Below are 21,577 nucleotides of genomic sequence, written 5' to 3'. Positions count from 1 at the left end.
ATTTCTAATCTTAACTGGAAAGATTCTAATTTCTTGACATTAAGTATGATACCGGCTGTGGGTGTTTTGTTTTGTAGATGGTCTTTATCAAGCTGGGGAAGTTGCCGCTATTGCTAGTTGGATGTCCCTTTGGATGTCCCTTTGTATTGCTGACTAATATTTCGTTGTATGGGTTTACCACAGTTTGTATATTCATTCTTCTCTTGATAAACATTTGGATTGTTTCTATTTCTTGGGTGTACAAATAAAACCATTGTGAACATTGGTATACAAGTGTACAAACCTTTGGACACATGCTTTTTTTACTGATGAGTAAAGACACAGGAATGATATGGCTGGATCATATGGTATGTTTAACTTTAAGAAACTGCTAAGTGTATTCCAGTGTGGTTTTACCATTTTGCAGTTTAACCAGCAATGTAGGAGCGTTCTAATTTATCCACATTTTCTTCAAAACTTGTTATTGTCAGCCCATTTAATTTTGTCCACTCTTATGGCTATGTAGTAGCACCTTATTTTAGTTTTAATTTACATTTCCTTAATGATGTTGATCATCTTTTCATGTGCTTGTTCATGTATCTTCTTCGGTGATGTCTGTTCAGATTTTTTTTTTTTTTTTTTTTTTTTTTGAGGGAGAGGGTCTTGCTCTGTCTACAAGGCTGGAGTGCAGTGGCATGACTGCAGCTTACTGCAGCTTACAGTGGCATGACTTACCTTCTAGGCTCAAGCAATTCTTCCATCTCAGACTCCTGAATAGCTGGGACTACAGGCGTGCACCACCATGTTTGGCTCATTTTTTATTTTTTGTAGAGATGGGTTCTCACTATGTTGGCCAGGGTGGTCTCAAACTCCTGGGCTCAAGCAGTCCTCCTGCTATAGCTTCCCCAAGTTGCTGGGGTTACAGTCATGAGCTACTGCACCTGGCCTCTTTAGCTCATGTTTTATTGGCTTGTCTTTATTGTGGAATTTTGGGAGTTCTTTATGTGTTTTGAATCTTAACAGATATAAATCCATTACTAGATGCATGTTTTGCAAGGATTTTCTCCTAATTAGTGGTTTAAGTGTCGAAGAGCAGAATTTTTTTTTTATTTTGATGAAGCCCACTCATTGTGCTTTTAGAGACATATGTAAGAAATACGTGCCTAACCTAAGGTCACAGATACTTGCATTTCTAGATAAATTTTAGAACAACTTGTCACTTTCTAATAAAGATGGGAATTTGATTGTGTTAAATCTGTAGATCAATTTAGAGAGAATTAATGTGTTAATAATGTTGTATCTTCTGATCCATGAATACAGTATGTCTCTCCATTTCTTTAGATAATCTTTAATTTCTCTCAGCAAATTTTACAGTTTTAACTGTACAGTTTTTTCACACCTTTGGTCAGATTTATCTGTATTTCATCTTTTTTTCTTTTTCTTTTTCTTTTTCTTTTTTTTTTTTTTGAGGCAGGGTCTTGCTCTGTCACCCAGGCTGGAGTGCAGTTGCACGATCTTGGCTCATTGCAACCTCTGCCTCCCAGGCTCAAGCGATCTTCCCACCTCAGCCTCCTGAATAGCTGGTACCCCAGCCACCATGCTTTGGTAACTTAGTATTTTTTGTAGAGACGGGGTTTGGCTATGTTGCCCAGGCTGGTCTCAAATTCCTGAGCTCAAGCAATTTACCTGCCTCGGCCTCCCAAAGTGTTCACATTACAGGTGTGAGCCACTGCCACCAGCCCAGCCCTTATTTTCTACTTTTGATGCTATTCTAGCTAGCAATGTTTTACAATTTTTATTTTCTAATTTTCTGCTGCTAATGCATAGAAATACAATCGATATATATATATTGGTCTTAGGTCCTGCATAAGGGCTACTACTGTCCTTGCTGAACACCCTTGTCATAGTGGCTTTATTGTAGATTCCATCATATTTTCTCTAAAGACAATTATGTTTTCTGTGAATAAAGACATTTCATTTGTTCCTTTTTGATTTGGAATTTATTTCTTTTTCTTGCTTGATTGTACTGGCTAGAATCTTCAGTACGATTTTGGATGTCACTCCAAGACTGCCTAGCTCTACTTAGTTTCTCTGTCCTTGTGCTTCAGTTTGTCTGCTGCCTCTGAGGGATCAGAACTTTCTTGCCTGTTGACTATTAACTTGAAATGGTTGTTTCAGGCAAAAGGATAAATCTTGTTACTCCTTCATTTCTGAAAGGAGCAATCTCTATTCTATTTCACATCAAGCTTTTATTCTCACCACTCCACCAAAACAGTTGCTAAATTCAGTGGTTACTTATTAGTGCTTTTTTTTTTTAAACTTCTTGGCAGCATTTGGAATAATTGAGCACTCTCTAGGTACTTTCTTCGCTTAATGTATAGGATACCCTCTTGGTTCCCTTCCTGCTTCCCTGGACAGCTTTATTGATGCTATGCAATTTAAATGTTAGGATGCACTATGGATCCTTGTCATTTACACCTCTGTTCTCTGTATTTTTACTGCCTTGCTAATTGTCTGTTTCCTCATTAAAATGCAAACTCTCTAATGGCTCAGCACTTAGGGCAGTGCCTGGCACAAAGTGTTCACCCAACACATATGAATGAATGAAGAAATGGTTGGTTTTCTCAACCAGTTTTTGGCACGTGACCCAGGTTTCTCCTTAGAACATAGAAACCTTTAATTCCAGAATTATTTCTAGTTATGACATGAGATGAAGTTAGAGATTCTTTCATACTCTGATAATATTTGTTTGCAGTTTATAGTGTTAAGTATGTTATTTAGGGCCGGGCGCGGTGGCTCAAGCCTGTAATCCCAGCACTTTGGGAGGCCGAGACGGGCGGATCACGAGGTCAGGAGATCGAGACCATCCTGGCTAACACAGTGAAACCCCGTCTCTACTAAAAAATACAAAAAACTAGCCGGGCGAGGTGGCGGGCGCCTGTAGTCCCAGCTACTCGGGAGGCTGAGGCAGGAGAATGGCGTAGACCCGGGAGGCGGAGCTTGCAGTGAGCTGAGATCCGGCCACTGCACTCCAGCCTGGGCGACAGAGCGAGACTCCGTCTCCAAAAAAAAAAAAAAAACAAGAGTATGTTATTTAATTCACTTGGCTTTATTCTTACATGGTTATTTCTGTTTGAGTATTGTTTGGAGAGTTTATTGAAAAACGTTTTTGTTTTATTTACAGAGTTCACATGACTTACCTATCAGTTTAAAACAAATCAGGTTAATTACTGAATGTGCTGGTGGTAAATTTTATTCTTCCAAAATATGTTTTGTTGAAGATGTTGAAATGTTTGAGGACAACTATATGCTATCACATTGCTAGTTTGTTAATGTATATTTTATTAGTTGCCTCTAAATTATTCTAAATTTTGAGGACTCTGAAAGGATTCATATCTTAAGAGATTTTCAAAGGTGGTGTGTAGTTGGACACAGACTAAAATAAATGTTTCATTTATAGCATATTTGCATATACCTACCCATTATGTAGATCTTAACATTTGAAAGATCCTGGGAATTGAAATGTCCAGTATGCATGCTATTACTGTAGATTGAGAAGTGAAATGTGGTAAAAGATAGCATCAGAGTTTTAAAAAGTGTAGTTTCAAAAGTTTGTGATGGTTTCTGTTACTTCTTGGTTCATTTCTGAGAGTCAGGGAAGAAAGAAAGGGAATGGTTGCCATTTTATTCGTACTTTCATTTCAAACACTTTTAGTGTGATCTGTAATGTGGATCTCACTTCATTTTTTTTATAACCCATTTTTTTAATAACCCATAGCAGTTATATACGTCATTACATTTTCTTTTCTGTCGCAAACATCTTGAATGTGTGTATTTACAAATGTTTTGTATCTCCCAGGCACTCTGTAAATACTGACTGAATGACTGTTCACAGACACATGAAGACTTCAAAGAGTTGTGTTTTCATGGTTGTAGTGTTTTTGTGGAGCTACAGATAGGGGAATAAATGCTGTCTGTCTCTTTCTCTGAAATAAGAAGTTCAATTTAATTAATTAGCTAATGATGCAAAACTAAACTTTTAAATCAGGAAGACAGAGTAGAAACAGAGTATCCTATTTTATTATGGTTTTCCTTCATGTCTGGAGTGTGCAGTAGCTAGGACCACCTTATGACAAGGTTGGAGTCTTGCTAGATATGTAAGATTCAATTCTTTGCTATTCCTTTGCCTCTTTATATTCTAGACTTACATTACCAGTAGTGATGAACTTACTTTAAATAATTTAGCTCCTTAATAATAAACGTTTACATTTCTCCAGGACCTTTCTGCTCTCCAGTTAAACTCAGTTTCATGTGGGAAAGTAGAGGGAAGGAAGTATTAGTAGGCTTAAAGATTGGTAGTGTCTTAGTAGTGAGGCTTTCTAATTTGGACTTTGGTTTAAGAACCACAACAGAAAATCTGTTTCTCCACAGTTTTAAGATTCCATGGGGGAAAATCTTATTCAGAAGTGGTTTTTAACATTTGGATTTCATCCAGGAATGGAAATGTATTAGATTCTTTTATTTGCAACAACAGAACTCTGGCTAATTAAAACATAACTAAGACATACTACCTGTCTTAGTCAACTTGGGGTGTGTATTATAGTCCATTTGTGTTGCTATAAAGGAATACCTGATACTGGTAATTTTAAAGGAAACAGGCTTATTTTGGCTCACCATTCTTCAGGCTGCATAGGAAACATGGTGCTGGCATCTGTTTCTGGTGAGGGCCTCAGGAAGCTTAGAATCATGGGAGAAGGTGAAGGGGAGCGAACATGTTACATAAGGCAAAAGAAAGCGGGAAGTGCCAGCCTCTTTTAAACAGCCAGATCTCCTCTCCTGTGAACGCAGAGAGTGGAAACTCATCACCACAGGGACAGCACCAAGCTATTAATGAGGGCTCCACTCCTGTGACCTCTCATTAGGTCCATCTTCAATATGGGAGGTCACATTTCAACATGAAATTTGGAGGGGACAAAACATCCAAACCATTGCAGGCTGCTGTAACAAAATACCATAAACTGGGCAGCTTAAACAGCATTTATTTCTCACAGCTGGGGAGGTTGGGAAGTCCAAGATCCATGTGCCAGCAGATCCAGTTCTTGATGAGGATCTTCTTCCTGGATTGTAGACAATCACTTTCTCACTGTTTCCTCATGTGGCCTAGAAAAAGTGAGAGAGTGAGCTCTCCTTTCTTTGTTTTAAGGACACCAATCCCATCATGGGGAGCCCCACCTGTATGACTTTATGTAAACCTGATTATCAGGCAGAGGCCTACCAAATACTACCATTGAGGTCAGAGCTTCAGAATGAATTTTAGGGAGGACACAAACATTCACTCCACAAAACTTCTCTTACTCCATTTTTTAATTCTTGTTATTTTACCTCCATCTGAAGGGGATAAAAACTAGAAATTCTTTCTTTAGTCCTCAGTAATGTTAAGTTTACCTTTCTAGGGTAATTAGGGTAATTATTTGACAAAATACACAGAAAGTTTTATCTGCAGACATATGTACAGGCAATAATTTTTTACTTTTAGGTCTTCAGTCCATCTAGGGTTTTTTTTTTCTTTCAGTGTTTAGTATAGAAGAGGGGTCTGTATTTTTCAAGTATTTTGCTCATGCTCTTTCGGCATTTCTTGACTAATATATTTCCCCACTCAAAATATTAGCTTTGTTATATACCACGTCCTATTATATATAGGTCTGTTTGTGTACTTTCAATTATTTTATGTTACTAATACCAAATTTTTATTATTTTTACTTTAATATTTTCCCTCTTCAGTAGTCTGTTAGTGTTTTAAAATATTTTTGGCAGTTATTTCTACCCTGTTTTTTAAAAAATTTTTATCAGGGTTTTCACTATAATTGTATTGCATTTGTGTATTAATATGGGGAGAATTGACATGTAAATAAGTTTTCCTACCTAGGAATATGGCATAGCTGCTATTTTTTCAAGTCAGGTTTATAAGTTTTTTACAGTTTTATTCATGAGTGTTTTAAATATTAATGTTTACAAATTAAACCCTTTTCTGCAATAAATGTGTAAAGATGTCACCCTTCATAACATACTGATTATATAGTTCATATATATTTTGCATATGTTTATAAACAACCACATTATTGGTTCTAGTAGCCTTTCATTTCATTTCATCTTCTTGGATTTTTCAGGTAATAGATTTTTCAAATAATAATTCTTTCTGTTCCTTCCTAATATTTATCGTTTCCTTTTTCTTATTACACTGGATTGAATTTCCAGTCTCAGTTGAACAATGGTAATGATAGTGCACCATCTTGTCTTGATCTTTTTTTAATAGCCATGCCTCTTTCTCTTTAGTGCTGATAATGGCCACTGATTTGAAAAGAATCTACTTCAGAGTCCTTTTCTTAGTTAGATTTTCTTTTTAAATCAGATAGTAAATGTTTTATTAAATACCTTTGTAATATCAAATAAGAGAGTCGTGTGAGCTTTTAATGTGATGAGTAGTCTAAAAATGTCCTTTTGTTCTTAGAATAGTCCTACTCGGCTGTGTAGTTTTCTTAAATACTGAGCTATTATTTCATAATAAATGACATTTTTTATTAATATTCATGAGACAACTTTTTTATTTGTTTGTAAAATACCAAGCTTGTGATAGGTTGCTAAAATACATTAGAATACTTTCACATTTCATGTATCTTGGATTAATTTTAAAAGCTTAGTAATTATCTGTACTCTAGCATTATAGAACATGATAGTAAATTTTCAGGGCCTGATACTTTTTTGAAGCAATGGTTAAAAAACTGAAACTTTTAAATGTGTAGCTGTTAAGTGTAGTCAGTGTCAATGTCAGTCCCTTTTTGTAATATCCTCAGTCATCTCTTAGGTGATAAAATTTGCCTTCTAATTTACTTTTTTGTTTTTGTTTTTTCCTCTAAAAAAGATTCATGGAAATAATATTGCATGAAGTTTTTTTTTTTTTTTAACATTTGGATGTGTTTGAACATGTTTAAATGCATTTTTCTTGATTATCTAGTGGTACCCTTCTGCATTTCAGTATTCATTTAAAAATATTAATTAGATGTAACTTGTAAACGTATTGTTTATACAATTTCCATTTTTGAGTGCTTATTTTGGTTTACTTCTTGGTTTGTGTATTTGTTCTTTTATTTTGTTAGGGCACATATGTGAGTGGTAGACCTCCAAGGACTTGTTATACATATTCTAATATACTTGTCAATGAGCAGCATCTTGCTTGACTATAGTAGTCATGAATGTTAGTTTTATTTCCCTCAAAACATTATAAGTTTTGCTCTATTGCTTTTGGGAAGGAAATACGTATTATATGGAAGAAGTTTGATGTCATTTTAACTTTTGCTTGTGAAATTTTTTTTCTTAACCCTGAAATGGAAAAAACAAAATTATTTTACATTTATATAAACATTTCTTCATTAATATTTTCTGGCAATTGATCTGTCTTTAATGACTTTTCGGTAGAGATACTTGATATAGGGATCCTCCAAAAAAGATACTTCAGTCTTTTATTTGGTTTGGGAGATCCTACATGCATAAGTTATCTATTGCCGTGTAAAAAATTTACCCAAAAACATAGTGGCTTTAAAACAATATCCATGTATTATCTGTCAGTTTCTGTGTGCCAGGAATCGAGGCATGACGTAACTGAATCTTCTACCTGAGTCTCTCTCTCAAGGCTGCAGTCAAAGTGTCAGCCAGCGCTGGGAACTCATGTGAAGGCTTAACTGGGGAAGGATCATGCTTCGAAGTCAACTTGGTCCTCATCTAGTGCTTTTTTTCACGCAACACATATTGGCATATTGTTAGTTTATTTGATAGTCACATTTGAATCTCATATCAAGCCCAGAAAACACCTGGTTCATTTCTTTTTGTTGTAAGTTTTGTGTGTGGTGCATGTGAGTGCATGTGTGTGTGTGTGCACGTGTGTGTGTGTGTGTGTGTGTGTGTGTGCAGCTAGAGATAGTTACAGAGGGGGTCAGGAAGGGAGGAGAGTGTTGACAGCTTTTTTCTATTTTAAGAATTGTAATAGTTTTTTTTCCCGCCATAGGTGCCTTAGCTGGACCAATTATTGTGGAGCCACATGTCACAGCAGTATGGGGAAAGAATGTTTCACTAAAGTGTTTAATTGAAGTAAATGAAACCATAACGCAGATTTCATGGGAGAAGATACATGGCAAAAGTTCACAGACTGTTGCAGTTCACCATCCCCAATATGGATTCTCTGTTCAAGGAGAATATCAGGGAAGAGTCTTGTTTAAAAATTACTCACTTAATGATGCAACAATTACCCTGCATAACATAGGATTCTCTGATTCTGGAAAATACATCTGCAAAGCTGTTACATTCCCGCTTGGAAATGCCCAGTCCTCTACAACCGTAACTGTGTTAGGTAGGTATGCTTGAATTATGTATTTTGGTGATACTGGTGAAGATTATAATAAAAATATTTTAAAGAAATTAAAATGGTTGAAATTTGATTTAACTTTAAAGTAAAATAATTCAAATATGATTTTTCAAGATCCTTAAAATTTATGATTCTAGGTTTCCTTTAAATAAAATCTTGTCTGTATATACCTACTTATCTATGTAATGCTGCATAGTTTTAGCTAGTGTCTATGAAAGATAGTGATGAGTTTTAATTATAATCTAAGTTCTGAGTTTCTGTAACATCTTTATTTTCATTATCTCCCCTCAAATTTTCCGCCTTTAATTAAATTACCATCTTAAGTTTTTTCATTTTTAAAAAATTGAGTTTTGCATCTAGGAGCCATTGAAACCTCATGTTTTAATTTTTCATATCAAATTTTATTCCTGCTATTTTAGGTTTTCATAACTATCTGAATATTGTGCCTTCACTCATAATAGTGATATTCCACTATTTCCTATGATACCTGTTAAAGTTTATGGTAAAATGTTGAAAAAGCTCATTAACCTTAAGCTACTTGCAGTGAAATGTAAACCAATTTGGAAATGCTGATAAGTACTTTTGAAATGATAGAAATGAAAATTGAGGAGCAATAGCAACTGGTAGCTGCTCACATGAAGATCTGCTGCTTAGATTCTTATTCAGACAGCTACTAGTAGTGTGGGTAGCTGACAGCTTCCAGCTGTTAGGTCCTTTAAGATTACTTCAGTTTTCAGGGCTATTCTTTTTGTGAGTGACCTCAGACCAGTGACTGAGTGAGGCAGTGGTAGCCAAGGGTAAGCGCTTCTTGGGGCTAGTGATTGAACAAGATAGTAGTGTGAAGATTTTTACCCAAAGTGGGACTCCTTTAATGGAATATGCCCATTGGCCTGAATGGAGACTTTGTCAGGGTACTGGTAGCTCCATTTACTCAATTGAATCTTCCTTCTCTCTTTTCTCCCAGTTGTCACTCCCTGATAAACCTTTTATACTTCTCACATCACAGTGTCTGCTTCCCGGAGAACCAAACAAGTTAATAGCTCCAATGTTTAAGGACATAATATTAGTGTCTCCGAAATACAGGACAGCAATTTTGTCCAAATTTATTATATATTTTTTCATGTTGAGAGATATTTTAATATAAAATTAGATATTTGAGGCTTAATATATTTAAGACACTGCCCTAAGAGCTGTGGGGACATATAACTTACATTTAAGAGATTTATATTTTTGAGAAATTTTCTGATTGGAAGGCAAGGCATGAATATCCGAAAACTCACGTGCAGGACGTCAGTAAAAAAGGTAACATAAAGTACTGTATGGCTCACTCCTGTAATCCCAGTACTTTGGGAGGCAGAGGCAGGTGAATCACCTGAGGTCAGGAGTACAAGACCAGCCTGGCCAACATGGCAAAACCCCATCTCTACTAAAAATACAAAAATTAGCCAGGCATGGTAGTGCATGCCTGTAATCCCAGCTAGTCGGATGGCTGGGTCTTGAGAATCACCTGTACCCGGGAGGCAGAAGTTGCAGTGAGCCAAGATTACAACACTGCACTCCAGCCTGGGCAACAGAATGAGACTCTCTCAAAAAGAAAAAAGAAAAAAAAGGACCTTGCATGTGAAAAGAGCAAGCTCATGGGGATAAAATCACTTTTCATTTTGCTTTAAATTGTAGTAGTTCCCTCTAAATTAATACAGTACTTACTGGCTTAAAATCCAGGCTGTTTGTTACAAGATTAGTCATTATTTTGCCCACACCTACTTCTCTTGCTTCATTTGTTCTACTCCTTGCTGCTGTTTTTTCAAAAACCCAAGTCTTATCATCATCATAAACTATTTGCAGTTCTTTTGACCTACGTTTTTATGGGTGTTTCTCTTTCTGCCTGGATTGCCTTTTTTTCTGGCCTTTCTTTCTTCCATGTAACTATTATTCATCAAATCACATCCTTTTAGTAGCCATTCTTGACCCCTTTCTCCAAATCTGATGCTTTTTTGGCTGTCGTTGTTATGTTGAACATATCTTTATTGTAGCAGTTACCACACTATTACAAATGTTTTCTGCACTATAAACAAGTGTTGGAGAGTAACTGTGCATTTACAAATTTAATTTTATGTCCCTAAAAGCAATAAGAGTTTCCAGTATATAGCAGTCATACAGTGTTATTTGAGTAGGATATAGGAATGGATTAGTGAACTTGGTAGTCAAGAAGTATTTCTTAGGAGAGGTAGTTGAGTCAGTCAGTGGTGAGTAGGTTTTGGGTAGGCAAAAATGAAAGAATATGAAAATGGTATTCTAGGATTGTGATAGTATGTGAACCAAGGCAGGGAAAACAAAACAATATGCAGTTCACCCTTGAACATCATGGGTTAGAGCTGTGTGGGTCCCTTTATACATGGATGTTTTTTCAACTAACTGCAAGTAGAAAATAGAGTATTTGTGGGATGTGAAACCTGCATATATGAAGGGCCGACTTTCTGTACATGGGTTTCGTAGGGCTAACTGCAGGACTTAAGTATGCATGGATTTGTTTATACTCAGGGATGCTGGAACCGACCCTCACCCCACTGCAGAATACTAAGGGACCAGTATACATTAAGGGAAATTTTTCTTAACCCCAGTGTTGTTGAAATTTGGGGCCAGAATTCTTTGTTGTAGTGAGCTGTACATTCGTTGTAGACAGCATCTGTGGCCTCTAAACACTATGCCAGTAAATACCAATAGCATTCCTCGTTGTTAAACTCATAATGTCTCCAGACACTCCCAAGTGTCTTTAAGAGGGGAGCAGGAGTTAGTGGGGAATCACCCCCTGTTGAGAGCCCTGTGTTAGTGGAACACTGAATAAGTAATTTATTCGTTGTTCAAAGGATTTACATAGAGTATAAGAATTAAATTTTAGAATTATAGAGTAGGACCACGTTAAAGTAACTTGAATGCTAGAACAGGGAATTTGAGCTCTATATTATTGGAAATTCATACTTTGTATTCAATAGTTGTGCTGCCTCTCACTTGTCTTCTATTCTCAGACCCTTGCTATTTAAAATGTAGTTCATGGACCAGCAGCATTGGCATCACTTGAGAACTTGTTAAAAATATAGAATTTCAGATCCGTCTTAGGCTTATTGAATGATAGTCTGCATTTTAGCAAGATTCCCCAGTGACTTATATACACAGTGAAGTTTGAGAAACACTGCTTTGATCACATCACGTAGAGGAATGCCTAACTCACGACTGACCTGATTTAGAGAGCAGTGTGATGACAGTTGTGATTAGGAAGATGGGTCTGGTGTTTTTGATCAATTGAAATGAAGAGGTCCTTAAATCATAATGTCTCAGCTATGAGGCCATGAAGACTTGCAATTAATTTTGTAATTTCTGCCACATGAATGAAGAAAAGAACTGTTACAGAGGAATAATTAGCAGAATTTTGTATCTGATTGGATATAAGAAGTAAGGAAAGTTTGAACAGTAATAAATTTTGAAAGTTTGTGATTAAATTATGTTACCGCTAGTTAAATGGGCACATATGAATGAAAAACAGGTGCTGGTGATTGGGAGGATAAAATGATTTTGGTGTTAGGTTTGAGTTTGAGGAGCTATAGGTGGAAATAACCAGGTGTAGGTAGTTAGAAGCTGAGGCGTCAAGCCTTGTATTAAAATTGAGGAAAGTTCAGAATCATCTGGGTAGTAGTCTTTATCAGATAAAAGTTTTTAAGTGAGATACAAAAGTAATTGCAGGCCCAGGACTGATTATTTATTTAAAGGAAGAGGTTAGAAAAAATAAGAGTTCTCAGAGAGAGTTATGAGAAGAACTCAGGCAGAGTAATATCATATGAAGAAAAGATAGGAAAGTTTTTAAGGAAATGTTACTCTAGCAACCATTTCCACAGTAAGAAGTAAGCCCTACAGAAAATGTTTTGACTATTTTTTAGTTTCTCCTAAGGACAGCACGTAGCTAGTATCATTCTGAATGCATAACTTAGGAATTACTTCATTACTTACAACAAATACTTTAACACATTAGGATTTAATTTTCAACTGATTGGGAAGAGCTGTGCTGAAGTATCAAATTTGACAAAGTTAAAGAGACTAGACATAAAAGTGTTGAGTTTTAGATTAGGGGTCTTTGATGACATTAGAGTTTCAATGGAGGTAGTAGCAGAACCAAATTTAAGGAATGTAGTATTTGCACCACGTATGATCACAAATGACTGTTTTCCCAGATCTATGTAGAACTTTTACTCACCAGTAAGAAAAAAATAGACAGCTGACTATAATAGTCATTTTGCAGAAGAAAAGATTCCAAATGACTCATAAACATATGAAAAGATCTTCAACCTCATTCATAATCTGAGATATTAAACATAAAATCTCAGTGGCATACCATTACATACCTATCAGATTGCAAACATTGAGAAGTCTGTGACAATATCAGCTGGGTGACAGTATCAACTGGTGAGTATGTGGACCAGCAGGAGCGCTAAGACTGGGAGGAGATTGGTACTTTGGAAAGGTTTTTGAAATTATCTGGTCAAGTTGAAAATAAGTAGTAGCAATTCTGAGGATATACTTGTGCACAAATATGCTAAGATACATGAATGGAAATGTTTCTTGTAAAATTGTTCAGATGAAACAGGAACTCCATTGTCCATTAATAAACTATAAAGCAATTAAAACTAATAATATATACAATTGTATATAAATCCAAATGATCTAAAAATAAAAAAGTAAAAAAATGAATTCCAAAACAATAAGCTAAAGCTAAATGTTCCAATATGAATGAATCTCCAGAACACGAAGTTGAGTCAAAGAAAAAGTACAAAAATACATGTGGTCTAATTCCATTCTTAAAAAGTTCAGAAACAGGCTAAACTGTGTTGTTTAGATTTGCATGAGTTGGTTGTAGAACTATAATGAAAAATAAACAGTTGATCTCCAAAGTCAATATAATAGTTTCACATTGAGGCAGGCAGGGTTTTAAGATGTAGTAGAGGAATATGAGGGACTTATGAGGTTCCAGTAATAATGTTTGTTAAGATGTGTGGTGGTTATGTGGATGTTTGCTATAAAATTGTTCATTGCATGTGTTGCATGTACTTTTTCATTTGTTATTTTACAATAATGCATCTTATGAAAGGAACTACATAAGGAAAATAATCATATCCATGAGAGTAAAATGTGAAGTAAAAATAGCTTTCAAAGTAAAATGTGAAACAAAATTTGGTTCTTTCAGTACCATCAAGAACAGATGGTATTGAAAGAACCAACTTGAAATCCTGGAAATGAAAAAAAAAATCATTGAAATAAAAACTCAATGCACACAATAAACTAAAGACTGGACACAAAATTTATGAAGTCAGTACTGAGGAATTTACACAGAAGCACATAACAATTGCTGGAAAATGTGAAAAGATAAGAGATATTGGGGGTCGAGTAGATTGAGAGGTTCTAACATTGTTACTTTACCCTGCTGAGGAACTTTCTTGTATTGGAAGAAGATAGGTGGTATGTCCATTCCAATAAACTTAACTATTAGTGATGGTACATGTTAGGATGACCTTGAAGTGTATGTTGTAAATAAAAGTAATTGAACACATTCAGCAACCCTAGTTGGTTCTTTTGGATATATGAGGAGTTAAAGGTTGAAAGTTCAAAAGGCAGTGTTTTAAATGAAATTATTGAGTCACTTATTGGGCCAAGAAAAACATTTCATCTCCAAAGCGTATGTTCAGAGGAACTTTTTTTTTTCATAACATTTTAACAGTAAGTCAAAATCATAACTTATTTTTAAAAGTTTGCTTTAAAATTTTTTTGCTGCAAAATGAAGCTATATATATATATATTTTATATATGTATAAAACTTATCTTGCAGAGAAATAATACCTTTAATCTCATAAAGGGAATTGTGATCTAGTTCACAGAAATTTTTTGTATATATTAAGTTGGAAAGAATTCATCGTTCCCTAAAGGAATATATATCTTTATCAGGTAGAGCCATCTTTGTAGTGGTGGTATGAATTCTTGGTCTCATTTGTCCTGGCTTATGATCTTTAGTTTTTCCAAGAATGTGATTGACGATGGCATTACCTAAAAAATGTGTGTAGATTTTATATGCATTTGTCCTTAAGCTTGTGAAATATGTTTAGATGTGACTTGCAAAGATATAAACATATTCTTGTTTGAATGTAACTCATTTTTAAAAAAATATTTAAACAGTTGAACCCACTGTGAGCCTGATAAAAGGGCCAGATTCTTTAATTGATGGAGGAAATGAAACAGTAGCAGCCATTTGTATCGCAGCCACTGGAAAACCCGTTGCACATATTGACTGGGAAGGTGATCTTGGTGAAATGGAATCCACTACAACTTCTTTTCCAAATGAAACGGCAACGATTATCAGCCAGTACAAGCTATTTCCAACCAGATTCGCTAGAGGAAGGCGAATTACTTGCGTTGTAAAACATCCAGCCTTGGAAAAGGACATCCGATACTCTTTCATATTAGACATACAGTGTAAGTAAATGTAACATTTGCTTTTTTAATATTTGTCAGCATGTTTATCAAACTATTTTTAGTTTGACTATTTAATAGCTTGTCCTTGTTTATTTTTGTTTTTCTTTTAATTTTGTTTATGTTTTCATGGAAATTTCATTTAACCAAAACATTTTTAATCACTTTTGTAAAGATGAACAGATGACTTTAAAGTTGCTCTCCAACTTAAAATTATAATGTAACCATTTCCTTTTAAGATCTTAAAATTAGGCTCAACTTAGGGAGTTATGGCAACTTGTACCTCAAAATGTACAATGCTGAAGGACAAACAATTTCTGCATTCTAATTAACTGAGCTGTTACTCAGTTTCACTGATGCCCCCCATCTATTTTCTTGTTGTTGTTTTTGAGATGGAGTCTTGCTCTGCCGACAGGCTGGAGTGCAGTGGCATGATCTCTGCTCACTGCAACTTCTGCCTCCCGGGTTAAGTGATTCTCCTGCCTCAGCCTCCCAAGTAGCTGGGATTACAACCGTGCACCACCATGCCCAGCTAATTTTTGTATTTTTAGTACAGATGGGGTTTCACCATGTTGGCCAGGGTGGTCTCCATCTCCTGACCTTGTGATCCTCCCGCCTCGGTCTCCCAGAGTGCTGGGATTACAGGCGTGAGCCACCACACCTGGCCTTGTTTTCTTTGATTTCCCTATATGCATATTAATTAGTTTGAAAATCTGTATTTTTCAATATTATTTCTAATCTTGTCTCATTGATCATGTTATAAGAATTTTCTTAGGTTAAAAAACAATATTTTAAATACATCATTGGATAATAACCATTGTAGATACAGGTTCAAAGCTGAGCCACTTGTTACTTGTGTATTTTTGTTAAGGTATACTTTCCTGTGTATGTGTTTATATATTCTTTTGTATCTACTTTTCCCTTTGAATAAAGTTTCTTAGTTTTTAATACATTCTTTGTGATTTGTATACAATTTAAAAATTTCAAGTAGTAGAAAAGGTGATGGCTGTAGATAGTTTATAGCAAAGATAATGAAAATTAGGCAGATTAGAGACAACATTAGGAAAAGTATTTAGGTTCTGCTTTTACTTCTATCCATGTACAAATTATAAATTTAGGTGTTTTTGAGGAAATTCTATTTTTTGTTGTTGCTACTTACTTGCTTTTTGATATGACATGCATGGAGTTTTAAGTTACACATATTCATTACACTTGGTGTAATGGTTTTTAAAGCTAATTCCCAGGATCTTTTTCAGCCTTTATAGGGTTAACTTGAAAAGCTATCGTTCAAAAACTGTTACTGCCATTGCATTCTTAAATGCTAATACCTTCTTTTCCTAATTCTCTGGAGAATTCTGTTAAAATTTTTCTTTTTCCTTTTCCTACCTTGCTTTTACAGAGTCTTAACTTTTTTCCTTGTCTCATAAAATTCACATCCCAATTGGAAGTTAATGTATTTTGCATATGCATATGTTTACCTTTCCAGTGTCTAATAATGACTGATGTTTTCAATTTGTAGTTTTTTGTTTGCTTGAATGAAATCTTAGATATATAAAATATTTCTTCTAATGTATAATATGGTTTTGATTTATTGGCTTACTCCTAAAATGTTCTTAGAATAGTCATGACATTTTTCCTTTTGTAAATTGGAGACCTATAGGACATGTAAACAAACTTAAATATTGTCTTATATGACAAATTTATGCCTCAATATTTAGAGGTATCCTTTTGGGATACTTTAATGCCTAAACTCACAGATATCTGGACTGTTCTTTCAGCAACATTTTTTAGTACCACTTTTAAGTTACAAAATATTTGTTAATCTTTGCTGTTTCTTTTTTTAAATTTCTAAGATAATTGTACCTTATTAAAAGTTCAATTTTTTACAACTCTTCTGTAAACTTAAACTCACAGATATCTGGACTGTTCTTTCAGCAACATTTTTTAGTACCACTTTTAAGTTACAAAATATTTGTTAATCTTTGCTGTTTCTTTTTTTAAATTTCTAAGATAATTGTACCTTATTAAAAGTTCAATTTTTTACAACTCTTCTGTAAACTTTGCTTTCCAGTAGAACAGTCTTCCCTGGCAGAGGTAAATACTGATCTGGTCTCTCTCTAGCTTCTCATCAGATCATATGCTGCTAACTTAGTTTTCTATGTAGCTCACAGAAAGCTAGAGAGTCTCTGCATCATACATAATTTAACACTTCCTTGGGGAAGCCTTTTATCACCTCCAACCCCATCCCCAACCTAAATTAGGCCTTTCTTTTTATATTCTCTCTTAGCATCCTATTCTTTTTCTTCCTGGCCCTCATAAGGAGTTTTAGTTAAGTATTTTTAAATGTCATCTTCCCTATTACTATTAGAATATAAATTGTATGTATATAAAGTCTGTGTGTATACCAAATACCTAAAACAGTGTAGTGCAGTGGTGCGAACTTGGCTCACTGCAAGCTCTGCCTCCCAGGTTCACACCATTCTCCTGCCTCAGCCTCCCGAGTAGCTGGGACTACAGGCACCCACCATCACGCCCAGCTAATTTGTTTTTTTTTTTTGTATTTTTCAGTAGAGACAGGGTTTCACTGTGTTAGCCAGGATGGTCTCCATCTCTTGACCTCATGATTTGCCCGCCTTGGCCTCCCAAAATGCTGGGATTACAGGCGTGAGCCACCGTGCCCGGCCAAAACAGTGTATTATTTCTAAGTGCCATGCCTAGCACTCATTAGGAGCCAAACAGAATGATGGTTGAATGAATGATAGGTTTGGACTTAATAGTTTGGAAGTATATATTTATATTGCTGGTAGATATGGATAATTGCTCATTCAACTAGTTATGTTGCACATATGCTAAAAGACTTTTGGGTACGTGAAATGGATAAAAGTTTATGTTTTAGTACATTTGAGGCCCTAGCTAATTTACTTCAGTTGTAAGTATGTAGTCATAGAAAGCCTGTGTCACATCTCTACATGACCCCAATATATTAATTAATTGTAACATAGGGAATCTAATCTCTGCAATTGACCTAATATCTCTTAGAAGATATTTCCTTTTAGATTAAATATCTCTTTAAAGACTGTTTTATATGGTGACTTGGTACTACATGGTACTTAAATGCCATGTCTTATTTAATTAAATACTATAACATATTTGCTTTGTTCCTGTATCTCTACGTCTTGCTTAATAGGATTCTTTCATTTTGCTTTTGGTGATTATAGGTTTATGAATATTCCTTAACATTTAGCATTTCTAATTACTCAAACTGTATGTGGTATAATTGCCATTTTGGGGGGTACTCATTCTTCATTTTATTCGTTCAGCCAATATTTACGGAGTAGTGTCTTCCATATTGATTATACATGTTGAGACTAAGGAAAAATGATTCCTGTTCTTTTAAGGCTTTGTTGTGTTAATATTTTATCATATGTATTGCATTTATCATTAACAAAAGATAATCTGTCCTGTCATGCATTCATTTTATAGATGCTCCTGAAGTTTCGGTAACAGGGTATGATGGAAATTGGTTTGTAGGAAGAAAAGGTGTTAATCTCAAATGTAATGCTGATGCAAATCCACCACCCTTCAAATCTGTGTGGAGCAGGTAATGTTATATACTTTGAAAGAGAAATTATCTAAAAGTGAAACCTTCTTAAATCCCCATTAAAAGTTGTTTTTATCTATATAATACACAATTATAGTAATAGCAGAAAATGAAAATTTTAATTAAATTTTCTGTCTTATCCTGCCCTACCTGTCCCCACCTTCCTACCCCCTCAGTTCTGATCTTTTGAGGCTACTTAAGCAATTTTAGCAGTTTCTTGTGGTTAGTTGCAGTCAGAGGTCTTAGGCTGCTACTACTTAATAGTTTTTAATATTGTCTGTTGACTTCTTAGATAAATAATTATAATTTTATGTCTACTTCTTCATTTACAAACACACCCATATACACACATTCCTACCTTTCATAGTCCGAATGAAATTTTAGCGATTTTTAGTTAAACTCAGTAATCACTGTTGGCTTCTCTAGGGCAGGTAAATGTTACAAAAAGCTAAGACATATACCAGACTTCTGTTTTCTCTTGTCTATAGCCATTTGTTTTCCCATTGGCTAATATTGCCTCTTTTTACTTGTGTAGTTACTATGTGCATAATTTTCTTTCTCTGAAATTTCAAACTGTTATAACAAGGTTTTTATTCATATTTTGTCAGTATTTAGGGCCCATTTTGATCTCCAGATGTATCTATCAACTTGAATAATTTTCTTATTTTTTGGTCGTTTCCCTCTTTCTTATTCCTGTTCGTTCTTTTTGGAACTCCTATTTATTGTATAATAAATATCCTTTCTTTTATATTTTCAGATGGTCTTATTCTTCCTAGAAGTTTTTCTTGATTTTTAAAAAAATTTTCCATTGACTTAATGATATAAAAAAAATTTTTGGCCTGTTTTCAGTTTTTAAGAGCATCTTCTCATGAGATGGAGCATCTTCTCATTGAATATTCTTTGGAGAATGAGAAGATGCTCTTATAAACTGAAAATACGCCAACTATAAAAATACATTGTTTTCATAGCACCCTTTTCTTATTTTATGAGTGTAGTGTCTTTCTTGTTTCTTCCCAGGGATACTGGTGTTACTTCTTCCCCAGAGAGTTTTTTCTGCTTTCTACATACTGTCTCTTTTCCCTCCAAGTTCTTTTGTTTTTTTTTGGTTTGGTCTTTCATTATGTAGATATTTCTTAATCTTGTTGGTTGTTTAGTCTTTCACAGTGAAGCATTAAAATAAAATGCTTAGTGGATGCTCTCTCTGTAGTGGGGATTGCTCATTAGAGTCCACTTAGAGTGATCAGGTAGAGATGTGATTATTTTCCTGGGGAGACTCCAGATATCACTAATAGAAGAGTGGAAGTCTTTATTTTGTGACCATTCAGTTTATTTCTAGAATTAACCTCCATTTTTTTGCCCAAGAGATAAATGTCTGGTATTTGTACAGAGTCGGGAGGAATCTGTTGTTTTGTGGTGTATCTTTTAACTTGCTCTTGGCCTCCTTCTAGTTTTCTGAGGTACACTGAGTTGAACTCCAAAATTTTTGTTTGATTATTTGGACCAAATTGGCTGCTTTCTCATCCATGTGCTTTTCATAGGCAACCCTTCACCCTAAAGTACAACTTTTCAACTTTGGCACTATTGATATTTTAGGCCGAAATTATTTTTTGTAGTGGGCAGTCCTGTGAATTGTAGGATGTTTTGAAGCATCCCTGGGTTGAGAAACACTGACCTAAGGCATATATTGTTTTTTAAATCTATTTTCTGTCTTTGGAAAGTTTGTTGAAACATCTTGTCTGTTGAATTCTGCCTCCTGTTTTCTCCTCTAAGGTTTTTAATAACTTTTTAATTTCTGTTCTCTTTCTGGTGGGATTTTATGGGAGTTAGGAAGCACTATATGTGGTCAATCAGTTGTCTCTAAGCATAGATACTATTTTAAAGGTAGAGAAAAATTTTCATTTACATTTTAAAAAAATGGGAAGCAATCATTAGTTAAGATTTTTATTTGATAGAATATTTCTAAAAGCCGTACAATTGTGGATTCTCATCCCAGTGTCTTAACTTCTATATGTCTTTTTTGAGTAAGTCATTTAACCCCTCTAACCCTAAATTTCCTTGCCAATAACTACTTCGTAGAGTTTTTGTGAGGTACAGACAATGAATATAAGTCATGTAACCTAGACACAAGGGCATAGAATATGCTTTTGTTGTAGGTTTAATGTGATATTTAGATATTTCTCACTCTAAGTCATTTTACAATTTCTCAGAGAATTAAAGGGATTAAAACTTCGAGCCCAAAGTACAAAGGTAATTGTTAAGACATATATAATTTATTTTCATTGTTATTCTTGTAGAAAGAATTTACCTTTTGAAAGCCAATACTTGCAAAAATTTTCTTTCCAAAGCCTTCTAAAGGAAAAGGTTGGGTGCTTTTATTTTTGTTTCTTAAGCCATGTAAGCATATTATCTTTATCCTTCAGTGCTGAATTAAAGTACTATCAACTCTAAAAGATTTTACAGATTATTTTACCACTCACTGCACTCGAGATTGCAAAACAAAATTATTCTATCTATTCTTTGGTGTTGATTTGCTTCTTTCCACATTTTTATTATTGTTCTTATTCCCTGTGTAATAATTTATCAATCTTCTATGTACTTACATAATTGAAAATAGAGACTATGTTTTATTTACTTCTATATCTCAGCACCACCAGCAAAGCAGAGTATGGCAAATAGTGGGCTCCTAGTAATTGAATGAAGGAATAAGTGAATAAACTTTTTGAAAATCTACTTAGCCTAAACTGTAGTAGTTGAGACCTAGGTTTACTTGACTTTTTAATCTTCTTTTTTTTTTTTTGAGACAGAGTCTCACTCTGTCACCCAGGCTAGAGTGCAGTGGTGCCATCTTGCCTCACTGCAACCTCTCCTTCCTGGGTTCAAGTGATTCTCCTACCTCAGCATCCCAAGTAGCTGGGATTACAGGCACCCACCACCATATCGAACTAATTTTTGTATTTTTTTAGAGACAAGATTTCACCATGGTGGCCAGGCTGGTCTCGAACTCCTGACCTCAAGTGATGTGCTTGCCTCAGCCTCCCAAAGTGCTGAGATTACAGGTGTGAGCCACTGTG

The 21,577-nt window shown here is 34.9% G+C and overlaps 1 protein-coding gene across 5 annotated transcripts in view; it reads left to right on the top strand.

Annotated features, from left to right (window-relative positions):
* The window catches only part of NECTIN3 (nectin cell adhesion molecule 3), a 123,367-nt gene that overhangs the window by 27,862 nt on the left and 73,928 nt on the right, over positions 1 to 21,577 (top strand). For all 5 annotated transcript variants that reach the window (XM_005548201.5, XM_005548202.5, XM_005548203.5 and 2 more), the window contains exons 2-4: positions 8,039 to 8,380; positions 14,612 to 14,908; positions 18,389 to 18,506. In XM_005548201.5, the coding sequence (XP_005548258.1) occupies positions 8,039 to 8,380; positions 14,612 to 14,908; positions 18,389 to 18,506 (757 nt within the window). The remainder of the gene's footprint in view (positions 1 to 8,038; positions 8,381 to 14,611; positions 14,909 to 18,388; positions 18,507 to 21,577) is intronic.

Source organism: Macaca fascicularis, chromosome 2, assembly GCF_037993035.2.
Source record: "Macaca fascicularis isolate 582-1 chromosome 2, T2T-MFA8v1.1".
NCBI lineage: Eukaryota > Metazoa > Chordata > Mammalia > Primates > Cercopithecidae > Macaca > Macaca fascicularis.
This window is presented reverse-complemented; position numbering and strand designations above follow the sequence as displayed.